The following is a 26,013-nucleotide window of genomic DNA, read 5'->3' on the forward strand; positions in this document are numbered from 1 at the left end:
TACAAGTTACATTCTCTGTGCTAGCTGAGGTTGTTGCTGTACTGAGCTAGTGGATATTGTAGTGAGCATTTAGACTACTCTGGATTGCCCCAGTCTCTCACTCATCTTGAGTACTGATTCTGCCATATCCTGCCAAATAAGAATTCGGGGTTTGCTGTCTTAATATCTTAGATTAAGTGAACTGTTGCAAGTGTGTCTAGTGATATGAACCAGTTTATTTTATGCATTGCAACTCACTCAAGAGCTGTATCATGTGGCAAATGCTTATTATTTCACCTAAATTAGAACAAAAACCTTGAGAGTCTTAGGTCCTCCTTCCCTATTGATGGAGTAATAGCCAGATTTTATACTTCAGGTGTGGCAGTGAAATATACCAAATGCATATTAGGAATAGATGCTGCAGAACTATAATTAGAGAGTAGTTTTGAGATATCTTGAAGGCAAATAGCTGCAATATTTTTGTTTTATTTTTCTACAAAAGCACTTCTGCTCCACGTACAGAGAATGGAGCAAAAGTGTACTGTGAAACTAGGAAATCTTTCAGTGAGGACTTTCCATTCTCTATGTCTCTGCTTATAGCTGCCAATTTATATGTCAAGAGGAGGACAGGATTACCGTGGTTTGCAGTGTTTAGGTTTGGGTAGAGTTTACAATCAGTCAGCAGCTTTGAGGAGCAGTTTCTCAGGCTTGTTTTAACAAGATACTTGTCCTTAATGACCTGCAACCGATCTTTGAAGTACAACTGGTACCTCAAATTTTAACAGTACATGGTTAAAGTTGTTGGGCTTTTTGCAGGGGTTTTTTGGGGGGATATTTATTTAATGTTCACCTCGCATAAGATTTGCTTGTGCAGAATGTTTGGGTAAGCAGAGGCTTTGAAACAGTGTTTCTCTTTGAACACCTGAATTCCCTTCTTTCTGTGTGTATGTGTCCCTGTTTTAGACATGAGGTTTAGATTAGGATTAATAGGTTGTTAATTGCTGTGAATGTTTATTTTTATTGCTTAAAGTAAAATTTAATAGGTGAATGTACGTAGTGATAAAATATTGCTGGTAGTATTTGAACATTCATTTATGAATGCATCTTTTACTAAGCATAGCTAAACTAAATAATTGGAAATTATTATTTAATGTTTCCTGGGTTTTGCTATTGAAAAGTTAAAGACTGTATACTGATTGATATATTACTTCCTCAGGGAACTGCTTGTGGCACTTTGGTTTACTGCTGAAACTGATTTGCTTACTGACATGTATATATATTCTGTCCTATTCTCAGGTTTGTAAATTTTTACTATTTTTATCCTCACTGACCTAGGGGTGTATTACCCATCTTTACTTTTTAATGTGCTCATAAGTTACATATTTGCTCTGGTATCATAAATACAGAAAAAGAAAATGCATCCTTTCAGTTTATCATGTTTGAATTTGGAAAAAAAAACCAATTCTGCATCTTATTCATTTGCTTGTCATGGCTGACATATTTTTAGTGTATTACTGAAAATATAATAAACACAATGATCTCTGCTTTGGTTTTGGGGTGGGTTTTTTTTGATGTGCTTAAAGTTACTGGGTTTTGCTACCATATGGTGATACATATGGTGATCCAGTGCTATGAAGATTTGTGTCTCTTAGAGACCTGGTGTTGGCTTTGATACCTTATCTGGTTTTCATGGTAGATCAGTGACTTAGTGCATGGTGTAAGTATAGCTGACAGAAGTAAGGGCAGAGTTTGTCACTCCAAGATTTTAAGGGGAGTTGTGTGGTTTTAATCCCTCCTTGGTTTTAAGCCCAGTGAACTGTAGCCTTCTGTAGAATATGTTTGCTATTCCAATATGTCAGTGGATCTCTCCCTTTGAGTTCACAGTACAGAAAGGAAGGACTGCCAGTACCTTTATGGGAAGCAAAACTGAAATCCTCTCATCTGAAGAAATAGTTTTGTGGGGTTTTTTTATTTTTGTTAGAGGGTGTGCCTTCTGAGGAAGCCTGTTATTTTGGTAATGCCACGTAGCTAGTGACATAAGGACCTGAATATTGAAAGACAGCATATTGATTTAAATTTAATAAATCTGTTTGACATCAGTGTTAATGCTTTTGCCATATTCATTTTTTACAGGGTGCATTTGAGAAAGTGTTTTCTTTTTGGCCACTCTCCAAGTGTTTTGAACTGAATGGGAATGTCTATGAATGGTGGTTTAGGTGGAAGTTGGATCGTTATGTATGTAAACATCTGCATAAATTTATCTTGATTTTCTAAGTGTATTTTCTAAGTGTATTTCTAAGTGTATTTGGGGAAAGTTACTTTTTCTTTCCTACAGAGACAGCAGGAATTTGTCCCACTGGGTTGTTTAATAGAATAGTAAGCTGCATCCAGCTTACTTTGCAAGTGTCTATCAAAGCCTTGCTTCAAAGATGGATAGGTGTTGATTTATTCCCTGCTTATTTTGCTTTAAAAAAAGGCAGAGTCATAAATGTCGTGACCTAAATATGTCTTTTCTCAAAAATTTTACTGGGAAAATTTAAAACCTGTAGCACTTGAGACTATCGAAATACAAGGCAAAATATTGTGGTGGCTTGCTTAATATTTTTTAATGTTACATCAATTAAGTGTGTATTTCTTTTAAAATAACATTTGAAACATTTTTAAAATCAGGGTCTTCGTGCCCACAACAGACCATTATTGTACATATTTTAAACTGCCTGGGAAGCTGCTTTCTTTTCTATTACTGACTCTACAGTGTGCAGGAACAGAACAGGGAAATACTGGTCTTTTTTTTTGTCTTTTTTTTTTCTTCTTGATGAGGAAAGTGGGGTTTCTGAGACAGGAGAATTTATCTGCTAACCCTAACAGCATCACTTGCACACACCTCTCTCTGTCAGAGAGCCTGGCAGACTGAAATTTGCAAAGCACTAAGTTGTTATGTCCTGGGCTGCTCCCAGCAGCAGCAGCAGCAGCAGCACAGACTGCGTTGTGACATTTCAGTCTTGGAGCTTTGTTGCTTGTGAACAGTGTGTGTTCTGTGGTGCTGCTGAAGAGGAAGTCCCAAAATGAATACATAAGAGAAGTTCCACATGGGCCTGAAACAGCACCGTGCTTCTAGCTAATGAGAACTTGGCATAAGATCATAAAACACACTGCTGACGAACTGTGTCTGTGAGAGAAGCACTTGTAGTGCATCTTGAATGTTTTCACCTGTCAGCTTGGGAGAAGGCCATAAACTCATGTTTTTTCCCCGGAGAAAGCCCTATCCAATGCTGGCACAGATTGCAGAGTGTACTTAAAAACTTCTTGAAATGCCATTGTCGTGTCTTTAGTGCTCTGTGGAGCATTAGTAAGAGGACTTTATTTGTAGGTTCTTTGTCTGAGTTTAAAATGCAGCTTATGACAACCTAGTGTAGAAAGCCAATTTTTGTTAACTTCAGTAAATCTGGGAAAGGACCTTTTGCCATTTAAGCTTTGGTATAACAAATAAGCATTTCTGTAGTATTACTGTTAAGAGTTTGTATCTGAAGTACTTGTAAAAGCCATGAAAAGTTAATTGAATTCTGTTTGTCTTTTACAGGTGGTTTTTCATGGGATGCTGTTTGCTTTTATTTATCTGGCATTGCAGAAACGTCAGATGATATCAGAAGGAAAGGGAGATCCTCTTTTCTCCAACAGAGTTTCAAATGTTTTATTATTTATTTCAATTGTGTCCTTTTTGGTACGTACCAAATATAACTAGTGCAGTCAGATGTGTAAATCTCTAAAGAATAAGTTTTTTGAAGTTCTTGTTTAAAAGCATACATTGCTTTGAAAAGTCAAATCCTGATCCACAGGTATTTCAGCTGTGGTTTTTTGCACAGCCCTACCTATCTACTCACTAAAACATTTTTCCTTCAGTGAACTGAAAACATTGTCATTCTTTTAGCTCATTGCAAAGGTTGGATCATACAAATAATATGATGGATAATGCAGATCTTATGTCCACTCTTGATTGGCTGTGCATTTGTGACAAAAAAGTTTTCAACAGTGTTCTCTGTATCTTAGGGTGTGAGTAAGTAATGGTGTTCATCAGTTGCAAAGAATTTGAACCACAAAGCTAAGCATGATGTGGTACTGTCTCACATCTTTGCAAACCAGCTACTGCTGGAGCATTCCAAAATAGTTAACCTCTTGTTTCATTTGTAAATGTTACATATAATTGCTGTTAAGACTGATTTTTATGTCTTTTAGACCTACTCTATTTGGGCTAGTAGCTGTAAAAACAAGACAGAGTGCAATGAACTGCATCCTTCTGTCTCTGTGGTGCAGGTAATTACAGTTCTTTTCCCTACAGTAACAGAATCTGGTCTGTTCTTGCTGAGGCTTTTTTTGAAGATTGTTTTTAAAAATACTTTTGCTTTAGCCTGGAATGTCTCGTATTCAGCTTCATACTCATGTCTGAAAGTGTACAAGGGTTTAACTGCATTGCTCATTGTCTTTAAGCTCTGAAGTTGCTCACTGATTATGCTTTTGATTAACTCTTATGTCCTTAGTGTAGGTTTTGTATGCAACTTTTGACTAATTGCATAGTAGTGAAAGAAAGCTGTAGGGAAGCATGAGTATTTGAGAGGTATTAGTGTGGGATGCAACATGTGGGACCCCATAGTCACTTTTAGGCAGAGAAGAGGTGGGCCACAGGGGGTGATTTTTCTTAATTTAGATTTCCCTCTTACTGTCTCCCCTGCCCCACTACACCCCAGCCATCTGTTTCTGTTCTCTGTTTCCTTTTTTTCTTGTAGTAGTTTTTCTTGCTCCTTTGAGGGGCAGCATGTCTGACCTATGTGTGTGTGTGTAATCTGCTTATCATCCACAGTCACTTTTTTTTTAAACTTTTTTTAAAAAAGATTCTAGCTTTCATCCTCATCAGGAACATTCCTGGGTATGTCCGGTCTGTGTATAGCTCCTTCTTTGCCTGGTTTGGCAGAATTTCTCTAGAGGTGAGTAGAACAATCACTACAGTGAATTGCAACTTAAAAATGTAAGGTGGTTTTATCATCTGAATTGTAGTATAACACATAAATAGAGCAAATATAAATTGGCTTATTTAATACCATGCTGTTGTGTTTGACCTCTTTACCATTGTGGCTTCATCTCAACTTTAAAATCAGGGCTGAAATAGCAGCCTCCCAGTAACAAAGTCATTTCTTACACTGTTTGGAGGGGGAGTTAGGCTGATGAGATGGGATTTAGTGCCTGAAGTAAGCTGTAGTGTGCATGCAGTTGGAAGATAAAAATTCAAGCCAGTTGAAGAATCAGCATGATTTCCAGTGGCTAATATTAAGTATACTTAGAAGTGTGCTTGCCCTAGAAAGCTTTCCTGCATTAATAAACAAATATAACTTTACAAACAAAACTCTTCTTAGTGCAAAAGTCATCTTGTTTTATTGACTGTATGTTTTGAAAAAGTAGGAATTACCATGTTTTGCATTCTATTTTCTGCATAGCAATATTAAATGTTTAATTTTATTGTATTACCCAAATATATTTTAAAAAGGGAAAGGAAACTTACGGGAGGAACTCATTGTAGTAACAATGTTTAGTATAATAAAGTACATGATTTTTAATTATTTCTAAAGGATCACGTTTTCACTGTTCTAATTCCTGGCAGACTTTCAGGGTGTTTTAAGGTGCTGATCAAAAGAGAGACCTTTGCATTCCTCAGCAGCTGAAGCACTGTCTTTTGTGAGCTTGTATTAGTTCAGTCCCTCACTAGAGAGAGTGACTGAGCAGAGGTGTATTCCTCATCTCTTCTGTTGTAGTGTAAATGATGTGGCCCTGCCCTGGATTTGGGTAAGGGCCACACAGACCCCTTGTGCTGTGTCCCGTAACAGACTGACTGACACCTTAGAGCAAAGGCATGGAAAAAGCTTCTCAGCCTCTGTAATTGAATCTGGCTGAATGGAAAGTGTCAGATGTCTGACTTAAGCAGAAGTGTCTGGCTTAAGCAGAAGTGCAGTGTGCCAGTTGATGCAATAGTTATAATAGTATGGTTTAGTATAAATAAAAATAAATGTTTTTTAGTAAAAATATGTAAGTATTATTAAACACAGTGTTTTTTCTTTTAGCTCTTCATTTGCCAATACCACATTTGGCTGGCAGCAGACACAAAGGGGATCTTGGTGCTCATTCCTGGATATCCGATGTTTAATGTTCTCGTCAGCACTTTTATATTTGTGTGTGTGGCACATGAGATTTCTCAGATCACTAATGATCTAGCACAGATTGTGGTTCCTAAAGATAACTCGACTCTGCTGAAAAGATTGCTCTGCATAGCTGGATTTTTTTCTGGACTACTCCTCTTCTCCGTAGTGCAAGATCAGTCTAGGCATTAACTTGAAAAGATTCTTGGAAAGAAGACATTTAAATGAGACGTGTGGGAAGTGTATATAGTGCAAGTGTACATATTCTGAGTGGAAACAGCCTTCCCAAATAATCTGAGAAGCAAGAATGCACTGTACAGAATTGCATGTGAAAATGAGTCTTTTCTACTGGATCTATGTTTATGTTTACAAACCCGTTAAATCGTGACACGAAGAAGTGAAGTTGGGTGGTTTAGCAGCATCATGAGCATATCACAGCATTGCCTTTTCCTGGGGTCAGCTGAAGGAAGAGTGGATGTTCCCAGGGAACTCATGCTGTCCTCATTCCCATCAAAGGACAAAGGGCAAACCTCTGCTCCTTCACTGACAGTCACCATTAGCTGATGTGAAACATGAAGTTTCTGGTAAACCAGGGCATTTTTCTGAACAAAATGGTATTTTTTTTGTTTAGAAAGTAGTATTTTGGGTGGAGATGGTATATGTTATATGAAGCCCTTTATACGTGGAAACAGTCATCACCAGTTCAGTGATTTAAGTTTATATACACGTTTACACAATACTTTTGGGGTTTTTTTCTTTAAGAAATTTAAGGCATTTTAAGCAAATATGGTGAAATCTGATGTGAAATTTTTTTATAAAGAATTTTTTTTTTAATTTGTTTGGGTTTTTTCATAAATTTTCCACTAATACGTTTCACTATGTGCACTTGTCTGTACAGTCCCAGTGAACAAACAAATGAGAAAATTCCAGAGACTCAGTTCAAGATTGAGAATTTTTGGAAGACCTTCAGGTGTTTCCAGTCAGATGAAATCCCATCATATCCACTCCAACAAATCTTAAGGAAACAGAAGAGCAGGGGAATGGTGATCTTGTAAACCTCAATCTGAGTTTGTAAGTGACCTTACCTTGAACCTAGGTCTCATTAGGGAACTGGTGCCATATTCTATACAATAGTATTTTCATTAAAAAGGATGAAGTCAATCTAGTGGGATAGAGGAGGGACCGAGTGGTCATCTTGTTGCATGCAGATGGTTGAGTTTCAAAATGACAAATTACATGAGATTGGAGCTGTCTGGAGGAACCTTTTTACCCATCCTTTCTAGCAGTGTCCATGTTTCTTATTAACTCTTTCCTTTTGCATAAAAAGTAAAATTGAAAGTAACAGCCCCGTAGAGTGGCAGTGATGAGCTGCAGTTTATGTTCTGCTGACTTTGTGAAGTTATGATCATATCTTCCTCTTTGTGATTTTGGTTCAAGTGACAGTTTGACCTCTAGTTGCTTTCTTTTCATTTTATTCTACTGATTAATTATTAGTAGTCAAAACCATGAGCACAACATTGTTTTCCATGTATATTTGCAATTATGTACTATAAACAGAATAAATCCTAATTTCTACTGTATGTACATACTATCATGTACATGGTTTTGATCTTATACCAGTTAAAAAATTTAATTCAAACTTGCAACCACCAATGAAGTGCAACAAAAAAATTCAGGAAAAAGTGGCGCTTTTTTTGTTGTTTTTTTGTTTTGTTTTTTTTAAATAGAGAACAGTTTCTTTTAAAGAATGAAGAGTCTTACTACATCTGCCAGATATTTTTAAGCTATGGGGAAGACACTCATCTCTTTGTTCTCTGTGTGCATTGCCTGCAGTATTTGGGAAGTTCACCTCCTTGACCCAGGACATTGGAGTGGCAGAGAACAGTGGCATGGGGTCAACACTGTGGTGGGGGGCTGGGATGCATAACCTTCATCTATGCCAGTAATCAGAGTGAGGGGGAACTGAGAGTCTGAGGGATAACTTTTGTTTTGTTCTTCACAATATATTGTAGATATAATTTTATTTATCTGTTGTACAGACTTGGTTAAAAGATTTATTTTTAATGTTTGAAATAATGCACTTGTTTACTATTACTGTATGTGGGATAAATATATTTTCTTTTCAGGTTATGTAAAAATATGAAGTAATTTAAACATTAAATAAATGTGCTGTGGATGTTTATTTTTGTAATGGGAGCGGCATCAATCAAGTAAAAACTTTATTGCTTGCCTTTAGCTGGGCTAGAGTTCACTGTTATGCCTACCTTAAATTACAAATTAGGACTGCAGTTTTTGCAAAGTGATATTCTGGACTCTATTACATCAAATGAAGAGCAGATACTAACTTGCATCACAAGTTATTTCAGATGCAATACAGGAGGAAAGAATCTTCTTTTTTCCAAGTTACAGGTGCAGTAGCTGAGAACACCCTTGGAGCTCAAGGGACTTGAGCAAATCTCCACAATGGAGGTGTTGAGTTTTTCCCCCTCTCTCCCCAGCTTACAAGTTAGGAACTCTGGAGATTTGTGTGGCTTAAAGAATTCAGCTTTTAATTTAGCTTCTTATGCCCCCCACTAAAGAAAAGAATGGTCTCCTTAAGCCAAGGATTCAGAGTGGTTGTTCCTATCCCCAAAACTCCTTGTGTAACTGGGGAGATTATGTCTAGCGTGGGCACCTGAACAAAGTGGTGTAAATACTCCCCATCCTTTCCAGTCACAACACCTATTTAGGCATCTTCCCTCCCACCTCAGTTAAACAGAAACCCTGCACAAGAAGCTGTACTCCAGTTCTTAAAACACTCACCCTCCCAGATCACTGTCCATAACGTTAACAACTCACACAAAGCTGTTCAGGCATCATTATGTAAAATAAGCAGGCAGCAACATCACTACTTCTGGTTTCCTATTTATTAGATTTTACATTGCATATATTTACAGGGACATCTGTAGTGCTTTCTATTTAATTTGGTTGCAACTGTCACTTAATACAATATCAGTTCATACTGTACATCTTAAAAGAGGCTGTAAATTTACTGGTTTGCTAATTCTTAAGCCATTAAGTGTCTTTAGGCAGCTTTATAAACCTATGCTTCCATAGTAATTGTTTTAATAAGTAAAAATAAATAACTGGTTATTAACCTTACATCAAATGAATGATGGTTTCAATCATAAAATACTTCAGGTGTGCTTAATACCTAGGTCACTTACATTATTAGATTCTTTTCAGGATAGGTAGAGCACCCACTGGTACAAAGTGACTCTTTATGCACGTACATTACAGTTTAAGAAATTTCTTTAAATATATCAGCACTGTTACACAGTTGTACAAATGAGATGGGAGCAGCTCAATTGGTATTTAACTGATTGTCATGTCATCAAGTTATCAGAAATCATTGATTCAAACCCAATACTCTTTACAAAGTTTTGTCTTATATTGCACTAAAAAAAGATTATTTAAAATCTATTCCATTCATTTCTGTTTCAAAGCACTGACAGCTCAATACTCTTGAAAACAGCAGTAGAAACTAAGAGAAACCAAATGCTGACTGTACTCAAATTTTCACAGCTTGGGTAAATTTCTTAATTTACTGTAAATTCTTAATTTTTAAATTTAATTTAATTTACAAGTTTCTTAATTTACTATAAATCCCAATGTGCAGTTTTCCAATTCACTTTTCACAGATAACCACCTGGAAGAAAGTGGAGGGGTCTCTTTGGAGGCTGACAGACTGATGAAAGCTCCTCCTTGGTACCTTTTGGGTGTGAGGTAGATGTGATGGCAGCCACTTTGAAAAGGAGCAGGAATGCCTCTTTATTCCAACTGTTTTGTTTCAGACGTGGCTTGATATTTCAAGTTGTGTGACTGAAACTTGAGCTAATTGTCAGGGTATAAATCCACTGGCACTATTTCTAGATGCCTTTGATAAAATATTCTGTGGGTTGTGCTGGGCATGTAGGGCAGCCTCAGAAACTGACGTTTAAGGCTGGACAATAGACAAGTATGTACAGTGTACTGAGCACTGGTTATATGCTCTGCTGCAGTAGTTTAATGTTGAACAAAATGTGCCCAAAAAGCAGTTCAAGACTTGTTTTAACTCTGGCCAAGTGTTACTTTCAGCTCCAAGCCTATAAACACATCATTATGTTAATTTTTAAGCAAAAAAAAAGAAGGCTTTGCGTTTTGAAGGAACAGGGGCAGAACTGTTATAAGAAAGGGGTGGGGGAGAAAAGCCCATAACTACTTTGGGTTTTCTTCAAACTTATTTGACAGTCCCTTTTAAGCCTCAGTCTTCTATTCCTAAATTAGTCAGAATTTCTCTTAGCAGAGATGTCATAAACATCAGCTTAGGAAATGGAGCCAGCATTTAGCAGCTTTAAAGCAGACCTAGGTTTCTGCTTGGAGTGCCATGTCCTGATGAACACGGGATTTCAGGGTCTCCAGCTGCAACAGCTCAGACCAGCAGTTCTTGTGGTTTCACCTCACAGCCTCATACTGGTTTAAGGTGACACTTTTGTCTTTTTTTCTGTAATATTTTCTCTTTCAGAAGCTCTGAGTTATTTTGTGTTTGAGGATTTAAGGAAGCATCAAGGAAAATGTGAGTGAAATATGCAAAAAAGTGTTAGGAGATAAACTTTGAGAAGCTGTTGAAAAAGAAGGAAACCTCAGTTCAGGTCCTCTCAACAAAGTTCATGTTATTAAGCTTTCAGCTGCACAGACAAGTGCCTCTCAAAGTAACCACCTCCGAGGACAGTACAGCTATTCAACTCCTTTTTAGGGTGCTAAAAATAATCCTGGATTTTTTTGGACAGCAATTTCTTCCACAAAGTTTCGCTCCAAAAAGAACAGAGAATGTGGAGGATATATAGAAAAAACAAAAAACAACCAAACCAAACCAAACCAAAAAAACATTGGGGCATCAGGAATACCACAAAAATTGAAGAGGGTTTTTTTTTTTGAGAGTTAAAAGTCCATGTATACCATAACAAAATTTATCATTGTTTATCTGCAGACTTCTATTTCTGCTACAGTACCTTGTAACAGTTTCTTCTAACATAACCAGGTAAATGAATGGACAGATTTTAAATGTTTTATTGCTCACAAGTTGTCAAATAGGGTACATATCTGATAAAAGAATAGAAACCTGCTTTTTGACAGGAATAATTCTAGGGGGGATTTTTTTTTTATTTTTTTGTTTGTTCAAAAAATAACTTTACTCATGAGATATTCTCTAAACAGTTAATGCCTAATTAATCTTGATTACTGTTTTCTGAAGCCTCATCATATTGCACAAGTTTTCATGCTTTTACTTTACTGCTTTTCATGTGCAAAGGTAAGGCAATTATTTCATCTCATTGAACAGAGTCTGAAACCCTTTGAACCCAATGCTTATCATGAAATTTAGATTTCCCTGTTAAAACTTTCAGGAGAAAGTCACAAGACAGAATAAAGTTTGATATTTATTAATACATATATTTGAAAGATTATTTTCTGAATGTAGCAAATATAAAAAGTTATCAGTGTTTACAAATTGTCAAAAATGTCCAAAGTACAAAAGGATACAGTACATTAGTTATATGGAAGTGACTGTACTCTCTGGCACTGAATTCATCTTAATACTGAGGGCATGCACAATATACACCAGAAAAACTCATGCATCAGTCAGAACAAAGAAGGAAAGAAGACAATGTGTTGCCTTCTCTGATTACAAATTCATTGCTTCTGTCAGTTTTCTTTCCTCAGGAATACCATTTACCTGCAAGTAGATGAGAATTTATAGAATCCATCAGTGGCAGATGATGCTTTAACAATACTGAACTGTCAATTGATAGCACCACACATAAATAGTATTTATCAGTCCTTTATCAACAGCCACATTGGAGAAACACTACAAGTACAACCTGAACCAAAGACAACATAGACATAAAAAAGCTTTGCTTGCTTCCTTCTGGGGAGGGAGAGATCTGGGACGAGTTTATAACTGGGAATTTATATTTGGGATCAAGCTTCACAGGGAGATTGTGAAGTTCACAGTGGGAAATGCAGTATGCCATGTACATGCACTAACTCAATCTTTTGCATTCTAGGAATATCCTATAAACTTTTCCATTTAAACACTGTGAAGTGGTCCTCATGAATTCTGCCAACTGACAGACAGATAATTATAAAACTTATTATAACTTTTCATACTGGAGACCAGTAGCAATTTTCAGCAGTTTTATGTTTTATGTGACTTGCCACCTTTCCCACAATTCTTTCTCAGTTATGTTTTTATTTGATGAAATAGTCAAGCATTGTGTTATTTATTAAATCTGCATTTTTATATAAAACATTTATTATTGTGCAGTCAGATAGCTGCTGAAAAAGACATGGTTATTAGATAAGGGCTGCTCTTCAAATTACTAAGCATGGTGTCCTGAAGCTTCAAAATAGAACCAACTTCTTTTTCCTGGTATGCTAATAATCCTGAATATATTATTGGGAATTTTCTATAGGAGAGGAAAAACAATGAATGTCTTAAGTTCTATAGGTTATTTTGGCCATGAGGTGTGTTAGTTATGTAAATTTCTTATTTGAACATATCAATCAAACTACTAAGTTTGCAGTGATACTACTGAAAAAAAAGAGCACCTCAATTTTGGTTTAAAGTGCAACTTTCTAAAAATCTAGCCCTCTGACAACACAAATCATAGATACTCTTTAGAAGATAAACTACAAGAGGCACAGGCCATCATGTCACAAAAGTGCTTGCAGTGTCACTCAGTCAGAAAGGAAGGTGTCCTTGTAAGCTAAGAGAAGAGGAGGAAATGTCACAAATACATTTTTTTCTTCCCAAAATTCTGATACCTTGTCACAGGCAGCAGTCTGTGATCAATATGAAAGAGCAGGTGAATTCCACCAAACATACTATAGAAAAAAAAATATAGGCAGGATTTCTAAGATCTATTTTTATGTCAGCTCTTCAGCACAACAGGCCAATGGATGCTAGCTTGGATTTCAAACCTTTTCAAAAACTTATCACTGCTGCCAACGTGCAGTACTGCCAGGTTATTCTGCACCTCTTTCACTGCAAGACAGACTGGAATTCTCCTAACAAAACACTCAGAAGAGCTGAACTCTATGGCATTTTTAGTCTGCCTTCTAAATGCCTGCAGTACTGGGTGTTAAGAGCTATGCTAAATGTCAATCAAAACCAGTGCTGAAGACTTTGGATTAAGGCTTTGGCTGCCAAGGGCATCTGCCATTTCCAGCATACATATAATAAAGTGCACAGATAGCAAAGCTAGCAGAACTGCAGTCAGTTGGCTTTTTTAAATAGAAGTGTTTTTCATTTCCATATAAAAAACAGTAATTTTTTTTTTTAAATGCAGAAGCATCTATTATATACTTGCCTCAAATCTTTGAAATGTTGTCATACGAAATTCTCCTTTAATCCCCGAAAGCAGTAATGAAGAAGAAGGATTTTGAATGAAAAGAAAGAGTTGCTTATGTGACTCCTACGTTAAAACAAGTCTCCCTCTTGGAGCTGTAGTTCCCATGTTATGTTGAATATATAGATATTTTGCTTAAATATCTCTTTGAATACCCAAAAATTATACTTTGGCCTCTACAATTTCTACAATTTATGACCCTCAATCCCTTTCACATGGTTCTGGTTGTTGCTTTTTCTCAGACCCCATACACTAACCAGAGAACAATCAGCCTTAGCTGATGCTCTGATGGCACCATTCATGGCCTCAGTCAGTACATTTGGATTTGTGAAAATGATGTAAAAGTGATGACTAACTCATGGGAAGCCTGCAGCAGGGATATGTGCCTCACCACAGATTCTCTAATATCAACTCTTTGTGTTTAGTGACAGCAATAAAGAGCTCTTTCTTCAGAGCTTAACTGGTATTGGTGGGAATCAGAAATCTGGATTTCCTCCCGAGTCTTAGAGAATCTGAAGAGCGTAGCAGCAGTCAGGAATCAGGCTGCAGCTTCATGTTGTAACAAAAAGTTATTTATATGAGGAGGCTTCTAACTCAGCTGTACCAGATTCAAGTCTCTCATGCTCATCCTAACGTAACATTTCAGCTGCTTGTTCAATCAATCCCATCCCAAAGTTTTCACTCATGTATCAAAATAAAACCAAAACAAAACAAAAAACCAACAAAAAAAACCCCAAACAAAAAATCTGGAATGACAATGCTGTAATACTTTACTGTATCTGAAAATGGTTTCCACTGTCCACTGACTATATGTTTTTTCACTAGTGATTGCTCCACACTGGTCACTTAATAGTTACAATATTTTCTCAGTACTGACCTGCACTCTGCTGCTGTGGAATCTGAGTCTGATGTGGCAGGTTCCTACAAAATATGATTTCATATCTTTAATGCTTCCATGCAAAGTCTGAGCTACATTATGCATGAAAGATCTGTATTTAAGCTGCTTTTTTTTTTTTTTTTTTTGCTTATAAGCAATAATCCATTTTCACTATGAAAACAAAGTTGTCAAAAGGTTAGCCAAGTCATTGAAACAAATAAGTGTTAAAGGGTGGTTCCTATTATTTCACTTGTCAAGTAGGTTCAAAGGCTCAGATTTGGTGAAACAGCAGAGGTAAAAAGAGTCACCACAGGTTTTTGATGTTATACAAAGTCTGCTTTACATAAGTGATGAATACAGAAAAGGTGACACAATTTGTAACAATTATTGGCTGTGGAATGAATGAATGAATGGTCAGCTACTTTTACACATGGGACCAGTTCACTTATGAAGGCAAAGTTATATTTTTGAGTCCTGTCTATTTTAACAGCTAATTTATTTTTACAGAAAGAAATAAGGGGTTGGAATGTAGGTGAAGTAGATAAATACTCTATGAACAACTCAAGAAAGACTTTGGTACAGGCTCTAGCACCTGCCATAAAAAACCTGAATAGAGAAGAAACAGTAAAAGACAGGGTAGAGCACTTCACAGCAGTTGTACAGTGGGTACAGCACCATTTATACAGCTGTTCTGGTGAATTTTGCTTTGGGACAGGGAGAAGAAAATGCTCTTCTAGCACATATCTAAGTTTTGAAGTGAATTCAGTCCAAGCCTGTGAAAATTAGGGCCAAGTTAGTGGTGGTGCTGGACCAGCCTCACTGGGGCCACACAGGCCCCCCAGCTGAGGAGCTGCTGTCAGAAACCACTGCAAAAAACACCACCAGCCACTGCTGAGACCACTGTCTCACATCTGCTCATCTCCAGAGACCTCAAACAATCCTTTCTAGAAACAACTTCTTGCTATGGCACCACTGACCTGTCTGAATTAAAACGTGCAAAGCACCAGATGGGTCTGTCTTGAAAGTTTCATCAAGTTACTGATAACTGAGCTTTAAGGAATAGAAATTAGTGTTTTTCTGGTTTCTGTCTTGGAGAGAGGATGGCAGCAATGGAAAAGCTGAGAGCTCTGACTGTTTTCATTGGCAATGGAATATGCTCATCTGTTCAATGTTAACATCTCAAACATAAACCATGTGTGACAGGTACATGACTAACTACTACTTACAAAGTCTGGATTTTCTGGTATGAAAATACCACTGACCTGGTGATAGTTTATACCAGAACTCCAAAGAAATGGGTTAAGAGGCAGGGTGTCTAAAATAGGACAATTTGAGTTGATTCCTCTGTCAAAAGTAATTTTTCTCCAACATATGCAGAAATGTAACTGTTCCACACAAACCTTCTTGCCAGGTCTACAGACTGAAACCCAGACAGTTAATTCTGCAGCAGGCGGCCTCTCTTTTTGCTTGAAATGCAAGCATCAGAGCAATCCTGAACTACAGAATCATTGCTGATCTCTCCATAATAAACACATTTCAACTGACAAGCACTGGAATCCACAGTTAAATCCTGCACCACGGTGTTTTAAGAAAAAAAAAGAAGAAAATGCACTTTAAATACTTACTGCTGCGTTTGCATCAGCGGCATGCTGGTGTTATCATAGCTGTCTGTGTGTAGGGGAGGTACAATCTCACCAGTGACCGGGTGAAACACAGGGAGTGTTGACAGAGGCCATGCTATCTCTCTGTTTTTGGACATGTCACGAAGCTCTTTGGTTGATTTCTGTATAGCACTGTGGTGGACCAGCTGGATGCTGTTTCAGAAGGAAATAAAATAGTAAATACGTATTTTAGATGCTCCGTCAAAACGAATGGACTTTAACAATTATTGATTTTCTTAAAAATAAGAAGGACTTTGGTGCATGCTACAAACTCCATAATGCAGTGATTACAGTAAACCTTTATATTGTTAATTTAATAAATATTGGATTTATTCAATTTTTAAGGCAGTAATTATTCGATTAGATTTTGCTGTCTGTATGGGTTTTTTTGTAAGATCCAAGGATGTGCAAATTACAGCTAATGTTCCTTTTATTTGCTGCAGTTAAAATAAAAGGTTTGGTTAACTTCTGATTCTCATGGCAGATTAATAAAAACTTCATAGATTAATTTTAAAACACTCCATAATACGGGCACTGGATACTTTCCAGGATATATGTTCTTCTGTCCACTGCCTTTAAGATACAGGCTAGGAAGCTGAATAACCAGCAGTTTAAATTATATATTAACATATTTATTCTAACAACAGTTTTATTTTTAATTGACAGTCATTAATTTCAAACCCTTTTTATTCTGGTCTCCTATCCTTGCCAAGACTGATTTAAAAGCAGCTTTCACATTTATGAATTAAACCATGGATTAGAGAGAATGAAAGAAGTTTATGACACACATGTGTGAAGCATGACAAGCTACTGAGAATGAAAATTAAATGGCAAAAGAAAAATAACAGGAAAGAAGACACTTACTCTGGTGTTTGCATGTTTCTCTTTTCCCTAAAAACAAAACAAAATTTATGAATTAAATAATAGCATTGATAGTTGGAACATTAGATCTATCTGATGATGAAAATAGTACATGATGAGGAAATGCTGACAAGGTTCTTGCTAAACGCAACTTGGCAGCATTTGCAGGGGGGTTTATGCTGAGGCCTCGATGGACGCACGTACAGAGATGTGATACTGATGACAGACACACAGACACACAGGCAGAGAAATGGAAATGCAAGTTAAAGAACAAGCTTCTGGCTAAAATAAATTCTGTGACAAAATGAAATTGTAATTCGTGTAAGAAATGGCAGAAATTAGGTTACTTGCTGCTTTCCTTTTATGTGTTTTTCTTTTATAGTATGTCTAAATTCAGTTCATCTCCTCATCCAGACTTAGTTTATACAAGTTAGCATTTTAGAAATTACTTAATATTGTCCTGAACCAATGATACTTTATTAGTATTTTATTTGTTTGGGGCATTTTGGAGAGCTGTGCACATGTGGAGATTTTGTGGAGTTTTGTGTATAGGTTGAGATTTTTAATCCTGACAGCTACAACAACTAAAGGCCCTGTATGCATTCTCTTGGAAATTACTGTATGTGCTCAGATGAGAAATATTTCTATTTTTCAAGATGTCTTTTGGCCTGTTTTAAATGTTTTAAATGAACTGAATGGAACTCCTCTGACAGATAGCCTTCTATGCATTATAATCTTTGAAAAATCTGCAATTACTTATTAGTGTGTTAAAGTACTCACACTCCTTCCCGTCGGCAGCACATGATATAGGCAAGCATTAGAAAAAGCACCAGTGCTATTGCCGAGGGCACTGCCAGTGTAATTAGGAAATCCGAGTAATAGTCTCTGCTTTTCAGTGTGTCAGAAGGTGGCTTGTATTCCCCACCATCAGGTAAAATCCCTTCTCCACGAATCACTTCCTGAAAGGTGGAAACCTGTTTTGTATTGTCAACCTGATACCCAGAAAAAAAAAAGAAAAAGAAAAAAAAAGACAATTATTTAATAAAAGAACCGAATGGAAAACCAGGCAGTATTTAAGAAACCATAAGTTACAAAAGAATATGTATTACACATTGAACAAATTCTATACAATTTCATCCAATCACTATTTTTAAAAAAAGAAAACCTTACACATTGCTGAAAGCTTCTGATCAGTGTGATAAGTAATTTTATATTAATACTTTATATTGTGCCTACCAGAGATATTATGTTTTTTACAGATTAATTTTAAAGATACCTTACACAAACAGAATTTGACTAAAATTCAGTTAGCATTTTTATTGCAAATTATCTGATACTGATTTCTCTGTAATTAATTAATCCAGGCCTTACTGGTCTTCCTACATAACAATACTGCCCTCTCTTGTATGAAGGTGGTAGACAGGAAGAGAGGAGTACCTATGACTTTGTTCCTCCTCCTTCCTATCAAGCTTCACATCCAATGCTCAAAAAAGCAAGAGGCATGAACTTTGCTGCTGGGGACTGAGCAGCTCTACTGCAGGAAGCTCCCTGACATGAGATGTGCATTTAATACATCAGAGCCAGGGTTCCAAGCTTTTTCTATCTCCTAATTCAATGCATCCTCCAAAAGGAGACATTCCTGGTCTCTCTTCTGGTTTTTTTTTGCTACTAACTTTTGTCTTTTCTTGCTACTAACTTTCATATTGCATTTAGCTGATGTCTTTTCCACATGACTTTTCAGTTCTCTGCTTTCATGTTTTTGTTATCTTCAGTTGTATATTACTCCTAAATTTTATCAGTTTTGGTATTAAAAATTTCTCCACATCATTAATGATAATAAATTACATTTGCCTACAACCTTGACCTTTTGCCTGACATTGCTCATTGAGAAATCTTCCAGCTGATGGTAACTTATTTATGATATACACTTTAAGTCATAAAGTGGTGTATTAAAACTTAGGAAATGGATGAACAGGTTTTCATGGAACGCCAGAAATAATGTTTTGTTGAGCCTCAAAGGCATACGTATATATAAGGGCAAGATAATTTGACAAAAATCAATCTATGTATTCTCCAGTCATTAATTTTGCAGTGTCTCTTACCTTACATACACTGAGTCCCACCTGGCTGCTTAGCTGTATCTCAAGCCCTAAGCATCACACTGAATACTGATGCACTGACTGATGTGACTGACAGGAGCCCACACACAGCATGAGAACACGTTATGGGAAAGCAGTGTTAGGATGCTCCTCTCTTCATAGGTTGGGACACAAGACTTAAACCACTCTGATTTAGTTTCAAACTGCCAAGGTCACCTCATAAGAAGTGGGAAGAAGGGAATACAATGGTTGTATTTTCACTCTCTCTATGCTGTGAGCTCAACTCCCACCCAGCCCATGGATCCTGGGGGACTTGCTGCTTGGCTGTCCCTGTGGGAAGCAGGCTGGGATCACAGAGAGGGAACCTTGCCTGCTTTTTCCCTTTGATGCACCGGGTTACAGCGTGCAGCAGCAACGCTGTGGACAACAGTGAACACCCCAGAGACTCTTTAAATTCTGTTATCATGGAGTGCAGCCAAAACAAGTGCTGAGTTCAAGAGGGACTCTATATATGCTGCTGCAGAAAACTCCACTTCTCTGAGAGCCTCTTGCTGCTGCACACCCCAGGTGATCTCTGCTTTTCCCAAAACATCACAGCCATGCTGCTTCCTGATTAGTTTATGAGCCACTGTTACTATCAGTAACTTTTTTTTCTGAAGCAGAACTGCTAATGATTCTGCATCAGCACTGCTTATTGTGCTTACACTATTCCTATTCTGCTGCTCCTTTTGAAATTCACCCTGTTCTCTAAGGCTGTTTCTTCAGCATCTCAAGACCTTTCTGTATTCTTTCCCATCCTTCAGTACACCTGCAGATACTTGAAGTTTCATGGGGACTGCAAATTTAATTAAATCAGCATATTCCATTGTTCAGCTTATAACTGAAGAGTGGCAAGGCATTTTCAATAATTCTGCTATGATTATGGTTATCCAGTCAGCTCTCTACTAGCTCCTAGCTACACTTACACCATGTTCCTGGGCTTCCTAATGAGACAGTATCAAAACACCTTACCAAGAAGAAATAACACTGCTGCTACCCCTTTGATATTTCTTGTAGAAGAAGTCAAAGACTTGGCATAATTTGTTCTTGACAAAGACTGACTGCCTTCTACTACTTTTCTGGTGCTGCTAAGTATTCCTGTGTTTACAAGTACCTTTTGCATTTTTCTCAACAGAAAGCCAATAAAAATTAAATGATCTGGATATTCTTTTGAAAGCAAGTATTTTCCAGCTTTCTAACAGCTTTTCTAATTTAGAACGTGTAGAAAGAGTTGGAAGTTACCTTATCAACTTTGTGTGTGAATGCTTTTCCTCATACTTAACACGTTTTATACTGTGCCAGACTTTCATATCTCCCATTCAGTTTCCTCTTGGATAATGTCTGAAGCACCTCAACAGTTTATTATTGTAACAATCTAAGTTTATTTTATGTACATTCACCATCTTCGCTCAAAAGATAGTAAAACATCCTCTTCCAGTACTTTATCATTTCTTGATTTTCCTTACCAGAATTAAACAAAAATAACCTTAAAAAGCCTCTTTAGGAATTACACACCTTCCATGGCAAATGGTCTAGTGTTCATTTATAATTTCTGTTATATTCATTGGAAGGATGTTCCCATTTATTTTGATTTCATTAGTCAACACTATTTTGGTTTCTTGTGTTATTTCATTTTTAACATGCAATACACTTTAGACAATTTTCAGAAATATTTTTTAACAGTACAGAAATACTTTTTAACTGCTCAGTGCTATTTGAGAAAGCATATATGAGACACATGCACACTTATTAGGAAATCAAGGGTAACTAGTTGTATTAGCACACTAAAATACCACACTACATCCACCTAAATAATCCTCTCCTTCTAGTTCTGTAAGCCCTGGAGTTCTCTGCCCATTTGCATAAATCACTGCTGCTGAAAATTAGTATTATGGTTTCACTGATGCTCAACTCTAAGAGAATTCAGCCTACATAACAAAATCCTTTCACAACCATAAGAGTGGCTGCTAGATGGAAAGCAGTGTCAATCAGTCATGATAAAGTGGAATTTGGAAGAGTTATCTGGCCAGGCTGGCAAAACTCTTAACTGGCATAAAACTCATGTCTGGCATAAAATATTGTATTCTGACAAGCATAATTTTTATGCAATAATAAACAACTCACCAGAGAGATTTTACACCAGTCAATATGGAACTGAGTACGGAATTTTTTATCACAGGTTATTACAGGCTCCATTTCTTGGCTGCATCTCAGCTGATTTTGTGGGTTTTCCACTTCCCTCAAGCAGGAAGAGAATGGAACATCTGCCCCAACCATAACATACACACTGCAGAAAGAGATGAGTGTCCGACTGTCAGGATACCTCTCACAGACCATAATAATGTACTCTTCCAAACATTATTGTTGTTCACAGTAACATTCAGCTGTGCTCTAAAGACTGAAGTTATTTTTTTAAATTATTTTTAAGAGTCTATGTTACCTAAGCACATGAACAGACTGAAATCAAAAGAATTTTTCTAGCTACTTAGTACAAGTATTCTGTTTTGCTGCAAAATGTACATGTTTGCTTACCATCACTGTCAATGGATACGAAGTCATAGAGTTCCAAGTGCTGGTGCTTCATGTAAGTAAAACAGTGCTACTTTTGAAAATCACATTAAAAACACAATTTTATCTTAAGTCTTGCTCAGTGTATGTTTTTAAGAGTTTCTTCCCATGTTTCCAAATAAAATTTATGAGGACTAGTTATTTTTAAATCTGATACTAATATGAACCTGCTAAAGCCCTCAGCTTCTGCTAAAATATTCCATACTGTTACACACTGCCAACAAAATCTGCAGAATACTGAGAGCTGAACGTACCATAATACTTCATTTAGTATTAAAGTACATAAATTAGAGCTACTGTGTTAAGCATACTGTTCATTTTCATACATAATTATGTAGGATGTTGCTGAAAATAACGTTCTGCTGCACTAGAAAATAATTTATCAGCAGAACCTGAAACAGAAATTTGGTGCTGGTTGCCACATAGTATCTCAGGCATTATCTAACTGCTTGAAATGTAGCCATGAAACTCCAGATGCACTAAAGACCTTGAATCAATGTTTTCTGCACACATCTTGGATTTTGAACCCTCTGCTCTTTCTTAAATATTCCTTCACGCTAAAATACCTACAAATAATAAGGTATCCCTTTTGTTGTTGTTGTTGGGTTTGTTTGGGTTTTTCCAGGGAAAAGCACTATTGCCAACTAAATTTTGAAAAGATTGAATCCTTATAAATTTCCTAAATGAAGTATTAGCTTTCACAACAGAATGTATGGTTACGAATCACAACTGGAGAAAAGGCATTCCTGCAGCTTACACTCAGTAACCTAAATTCCCCAGAAACCTCAGCTTACCCTTTTCAGATGAAAGTCCACAGTGCTCCTGAAGCACATAATTAAATTGCACTATGAGTAAAGCTACAAACGATGACATCATTGCATGCTAAAAGCTCTTAGAAATCCAAGTGGTTTTGTAACCTATGGTTTATCACACCTTACTTCAGAATTTTGAGTTTTGTGAATTGGGTATTATTAAATACTTGAAAGGAATACCAAAGTGCTGTTCAGAACTAAGAGTGGAATTACAAAATAAATGTATTTACTACCAACTGTCTTTTAATTAATGGAATTTATTACTATTCCTTATATTGTAAAAATGCATGTTGAAATGGTATCTAACATGATAAACCTAACATGTATAACGGGGCACGGAACATCAGTAAACTCTTCATATCAAATCCCAAAATATAAACCAGTAATTGCAAGATTTCTAGAAAACCTGAAAAACTATTAAGCTTTTCAGTAAGAAAAAAAAAAAAAAAAAAAAGTAAGGCAAAAACTGACACACATGCTTACCCCTCTTTCATGTCATTAATAGGAAGGGGGACTCTCCCTCCCCTGTCGAGGGCTGAAGTTATGTTTATGGCATTCAAGCGTTCTGGCTGCCACACGTTTTTCACAGCTCCAAGAAAGTCACCAAGAACTTCACTTGCTAACATTTCTTCTACATTCATATTCCTTATGAAGAACTCCGCTTGATATGGTAAAGGAAAATCTAATTGTGATGAAAAAGGAACAGTTCTGCCTTAAACAAAGGCTTCGTAACAAAGAATTAGAAGTAATGATTTATGTGGTACCGCTTTAAGATCGATACAACTTTCCAAAAATCTTGACTTTGAACTAGCTTATTTTGAACCTAATGTGATTATGATTAATTAGTACCATTAGCTGCTACTTAAGCTAAAAACCACTGGCTATTTATAAAACAGCTGGGAGATAGGGAGCGGAGTAGAGGAAGAGTCTCAGCTGGTAAATCTTGGTTAAACTGATAAAATTCCACCCATGCTAATTTGGGAGGCAAAACTGAGCTGCAGCAACAGTGGATTCCAAACTGCAATACTCCAGATTGTAAATATGTAAATATGATTAAAAGAACTATTTTTATAGACACAAATGTCCAATTATGCCATAATCTGGGAAACAGACTTTGTTTATGAATGAAGAATCACAGTCCTACCTGACAGAAGTTATCTGGATGTAAATAACAAATGGAATCAACACAGGAGCCTGTAAGATAGTTTCCTTATCCAGTTCAAAACACAACAAGCTTTTATTTTGCACATACCTTCTGCTGACATGATATTAATGATCAAATTGTGTCTTGCTGTCTCAAAGGTACGCCTGTTATAAGCAGTGATCTAGAGTGAAAAAGATGATTTCAAGAACAACAATGCAAATATGAAAATCAGGTAAAGGAAACATCAACTAAAATACACTAATAATTTAAAAACACTTATCACCTCTTAAATGCTTTGCCTTCTTATTTTGAAGCACATAAACATCCAGTCATCAGTATACATTTTCAAAGGTAAGGTCGAGTTACTGATGCAGTCCCTTCAAGTCAGGAAACTGAAATTTTCTCAACCAGTCACTAGCCAAATCCAATTATCCAAGGGATATTTGAGACAATGATCTATTTTGGTCAAGATAAAAGTGTTCTGCCATGCACATATATTATTTCTTTTCTGCTGTCTCAAAGAACAACCATACACAAATGTCAGTTTCTCCGTTTCTCTGTCCACCCTGCAGCTCCCCTCCATCAGTACTCAAAGATCTACATTCATTGATAGCACCTGGGAACTAAAAACTATGGATGCTACTCAAAGCAAAGAGTGCCAGGGTCCCAGCAATGCTAATCTTTGGGATTGGGTTTTAGTTTTAGCTCCAGCCCCAGTGAAGTCATACTCCATGAATGGATTTACAAACATTGTTCAAACACAAGTAGTTTTTAAAAAAAACCCTGGAATCTGTAACTGGCAGGGAACTGAATGTAGTAGGTAGATGCAACATTCATGACTCTCATTTTGGAAATTTACACCTTCAAATTACATGAGGATGCCAATCTTGCAGTTTCAATGTAATGCCTGAAATGCTTGCAAATGGTTACTCCTCAGTCCTGTACTCCAAAATTGTACTATTATTAACTGCTTGTTCATAAGAAATACAGAATAAGGCTGGATAGCAGTATTATTATGTATTATTTTCTCTACTTATTTTTTTAATCCCTGAAAAATGGTAAGTCTGTCATGAAACAAAGTGAAAAAGACTTTCTTTCTAATCTTAGCCTTCAGTATTTCTGGGACAAAGAAGAGGCAGATGAGCAGTAATAAGTGACAGAACTGTGGTACTTCTCAGCAACCAGAACAACAAAGCATTGTGACATTAATAATTAAAGAAACAAATGTAATAGATGTATAATTTATGTATTCATAATTTACCAAATTAAATGCCTCTTAGAAAGACAAAGGGCAAGAATGAAAAGGTACTTATCTAGGAATATTAATTGGTTATTGTTATTTACTAGTTATACCTAAAAAATAAAACATATAATGTCATACAGCTTGGCATTCTCTCAAGAGGATATAATGGTACCTAAGAGAAAATGGTAATGTCCTAAGTCCCTGTCTTAAAATTATTGTAATTAACTTTTTTTTAAAAGGAGGCAGTTCTTATTGAGAGTTCTGAATCTGAGACTAAACCAAAATACATCTTTTTAAATATTTTAAAGAAAATACCTCAATGATGGTTGGTTTGCCCACATTCTCTACAGTTGGTGAACCATACAGCACTCCATCACTGTATGGTGTCCTTTGTATATAGCGTAGCCAGCCAGGTCTGTCAGGGTAACCCATTAAATTGGTATTAAATGTTATAGGATCATTACTTATTTCACCTAGATGAGAAAAATCACATTAGAATATTTGCAAGAACATACTACATACTTTTACGTTTCCACTACAAAGCCTCAGTCTGACTTCCAATTATATTTTCTAAACCTTTCCAAAAAGAAAAGGAAAATAAAAATTGCAAACCTTTACCATCTGTGAACTCTTACTGAGAACTTGTAAGTACGAAGAAATTCATATTTTAAAAGTGCAGCCAACTGCAGAGATCAATGTACTTGTACTTCCTAGACTGTTGGCTGAGTGCTCATGCTCATTAACTCGTAGGTCTGAATTTTAGGGCTCAGTTCCACCTAGAATTAACCTCCTTACTGACAAAAGCACGTATGTCTGTCCTTTAATTCCCAAAAAAAGGACAATTACTTATATTTTTTTAATGATGGCTCCAGAGACCTAATGTCTGTGGGAGAGTTCATTTGTAAAGAGTGGCTTTGTAATCAATGCCTAAAAGCTTCTGTTAGCATCAGGATATACACACAGACAGATCTTCAGCACCAAGAGCCTGGCAGCAGTTTTTCTTTAGAGAACAAATCCATACAAAAAAGCACTAGATATTCCTGCAAAATGTATCTGCTGATGGCTACTAAATACAATCAATGGTCCAGATGCAATCTCTAGAAGCCTCTAAAGACACACAA

The 26,013-nt window shown here is 36.5% G+C and overlaps 2 protein-coding genes across 6 annotated transcripts in view; one reads left to right on the forward strand and one right to left on the reverse strand.

The window, feature by feature from the left end:
- Window positions 1-8,343, forward strand: part of CASD1 (CAS1 domain containing 1) — a 31,192-nt gene extending 22,849 nt beyond the window's left edge. For both annotated transcript variants that reach the window (XM_030444530.1, XM_030444531.1), the window contains 6 exons: window positions 1,196-1,275; window positions 2,113-2,214; window positions 3,560-3,700; window positions 4,213-4,290; window positions 4,866-4,958; window positions 6,087-8,343. In XM_030444530.1, the coding sequence (XP_030300390.1) occupies window positions 1,196-1,275; window positions 2,113-2,214; window positions 3,560-3,700; window positions 4,213-4,290; window positions 4,866-4,958; window positions 6,087-6,353 (761 nt within the window). In that variant the 3' untranslated portion in view covers window positions 6,354-8,343. The remainder of the gene's footprint in view (window positions 1-1,195; window positions 1,276-2,112; window positions 2,215-3,559; window positions 3,701-4,212; window positions 4,291-4,865; window positions 4,959-6,086) is intronic.
- Window positions 8,344-9,055: 712 nt separating this feature from the next.
- Window positions 9,056-26,013, reverse strand: part of SGCE (sarcoglycan epsilon) — a 33,246-nt gene continuing 16,288 nt past the window's right edge. The window contains exons 3-11 of one of the 4 annotated variants that reach the window (XM_030444533.1): window positions 25,208-25,365; window positions 23,758-23,830; window positions 22,989-23,187; window positions 21,250-21,412; window positions 17,768-17,979; window positions 16,991-17,017; window positions 16,091-16,279; window positions 14,466-14,509; window positions 9,056-11,913 (exon numbers count right to left, since the gene is read on the reverse strand). In XM_030444533.1, the coding sequence (XP_030300393.1) occupies window positions 11,897-11,913; window positions 14,466-14,509; window positions 16,091-16,279; window positions 16,991-17,017; window positions 17,768-17,979; window positions 21,250-21,412; window positions 22,989-23,187; window positions 23,758-23,830; window positions 25,208-25,365 (1,082 nt within the window). In that variant the 3' untranslated portion in view covers window positions 9,056-11,896. Of the gene's footprint in view, window positions 11,914-13,537; window positions 13,585-14,465; window positions 14,510-16,090; window positions 16,280-16,990; window positions 17,018-17,767; window positions 17,980-21,249; window positions 21,413-22,988; window positions 23,188-23,757; window positions 23,831-25,207; window positions 25,366-26,013 lie in introns of those variants that run through there. The other 3 variants (XM_030444534.1, XM_030444532.1, XM_030444535.1) reach the window with 3 other exon arrangements.

Source organism: Calypte anna, chromosome 2 (assembly GCF_003957555.1).
Source record: "Calypte anna isolate BGI_N300 chromosome 2, bCalAnn1_v1.p, whole genome shotgun sequence".
Classification (NCBI taxonomy): domain Eukaryota; kingdom Metazoa; phylum Chordata; class Aves; order Apodiformes; family Trochilidae; genus Calypte; species Calypte anna.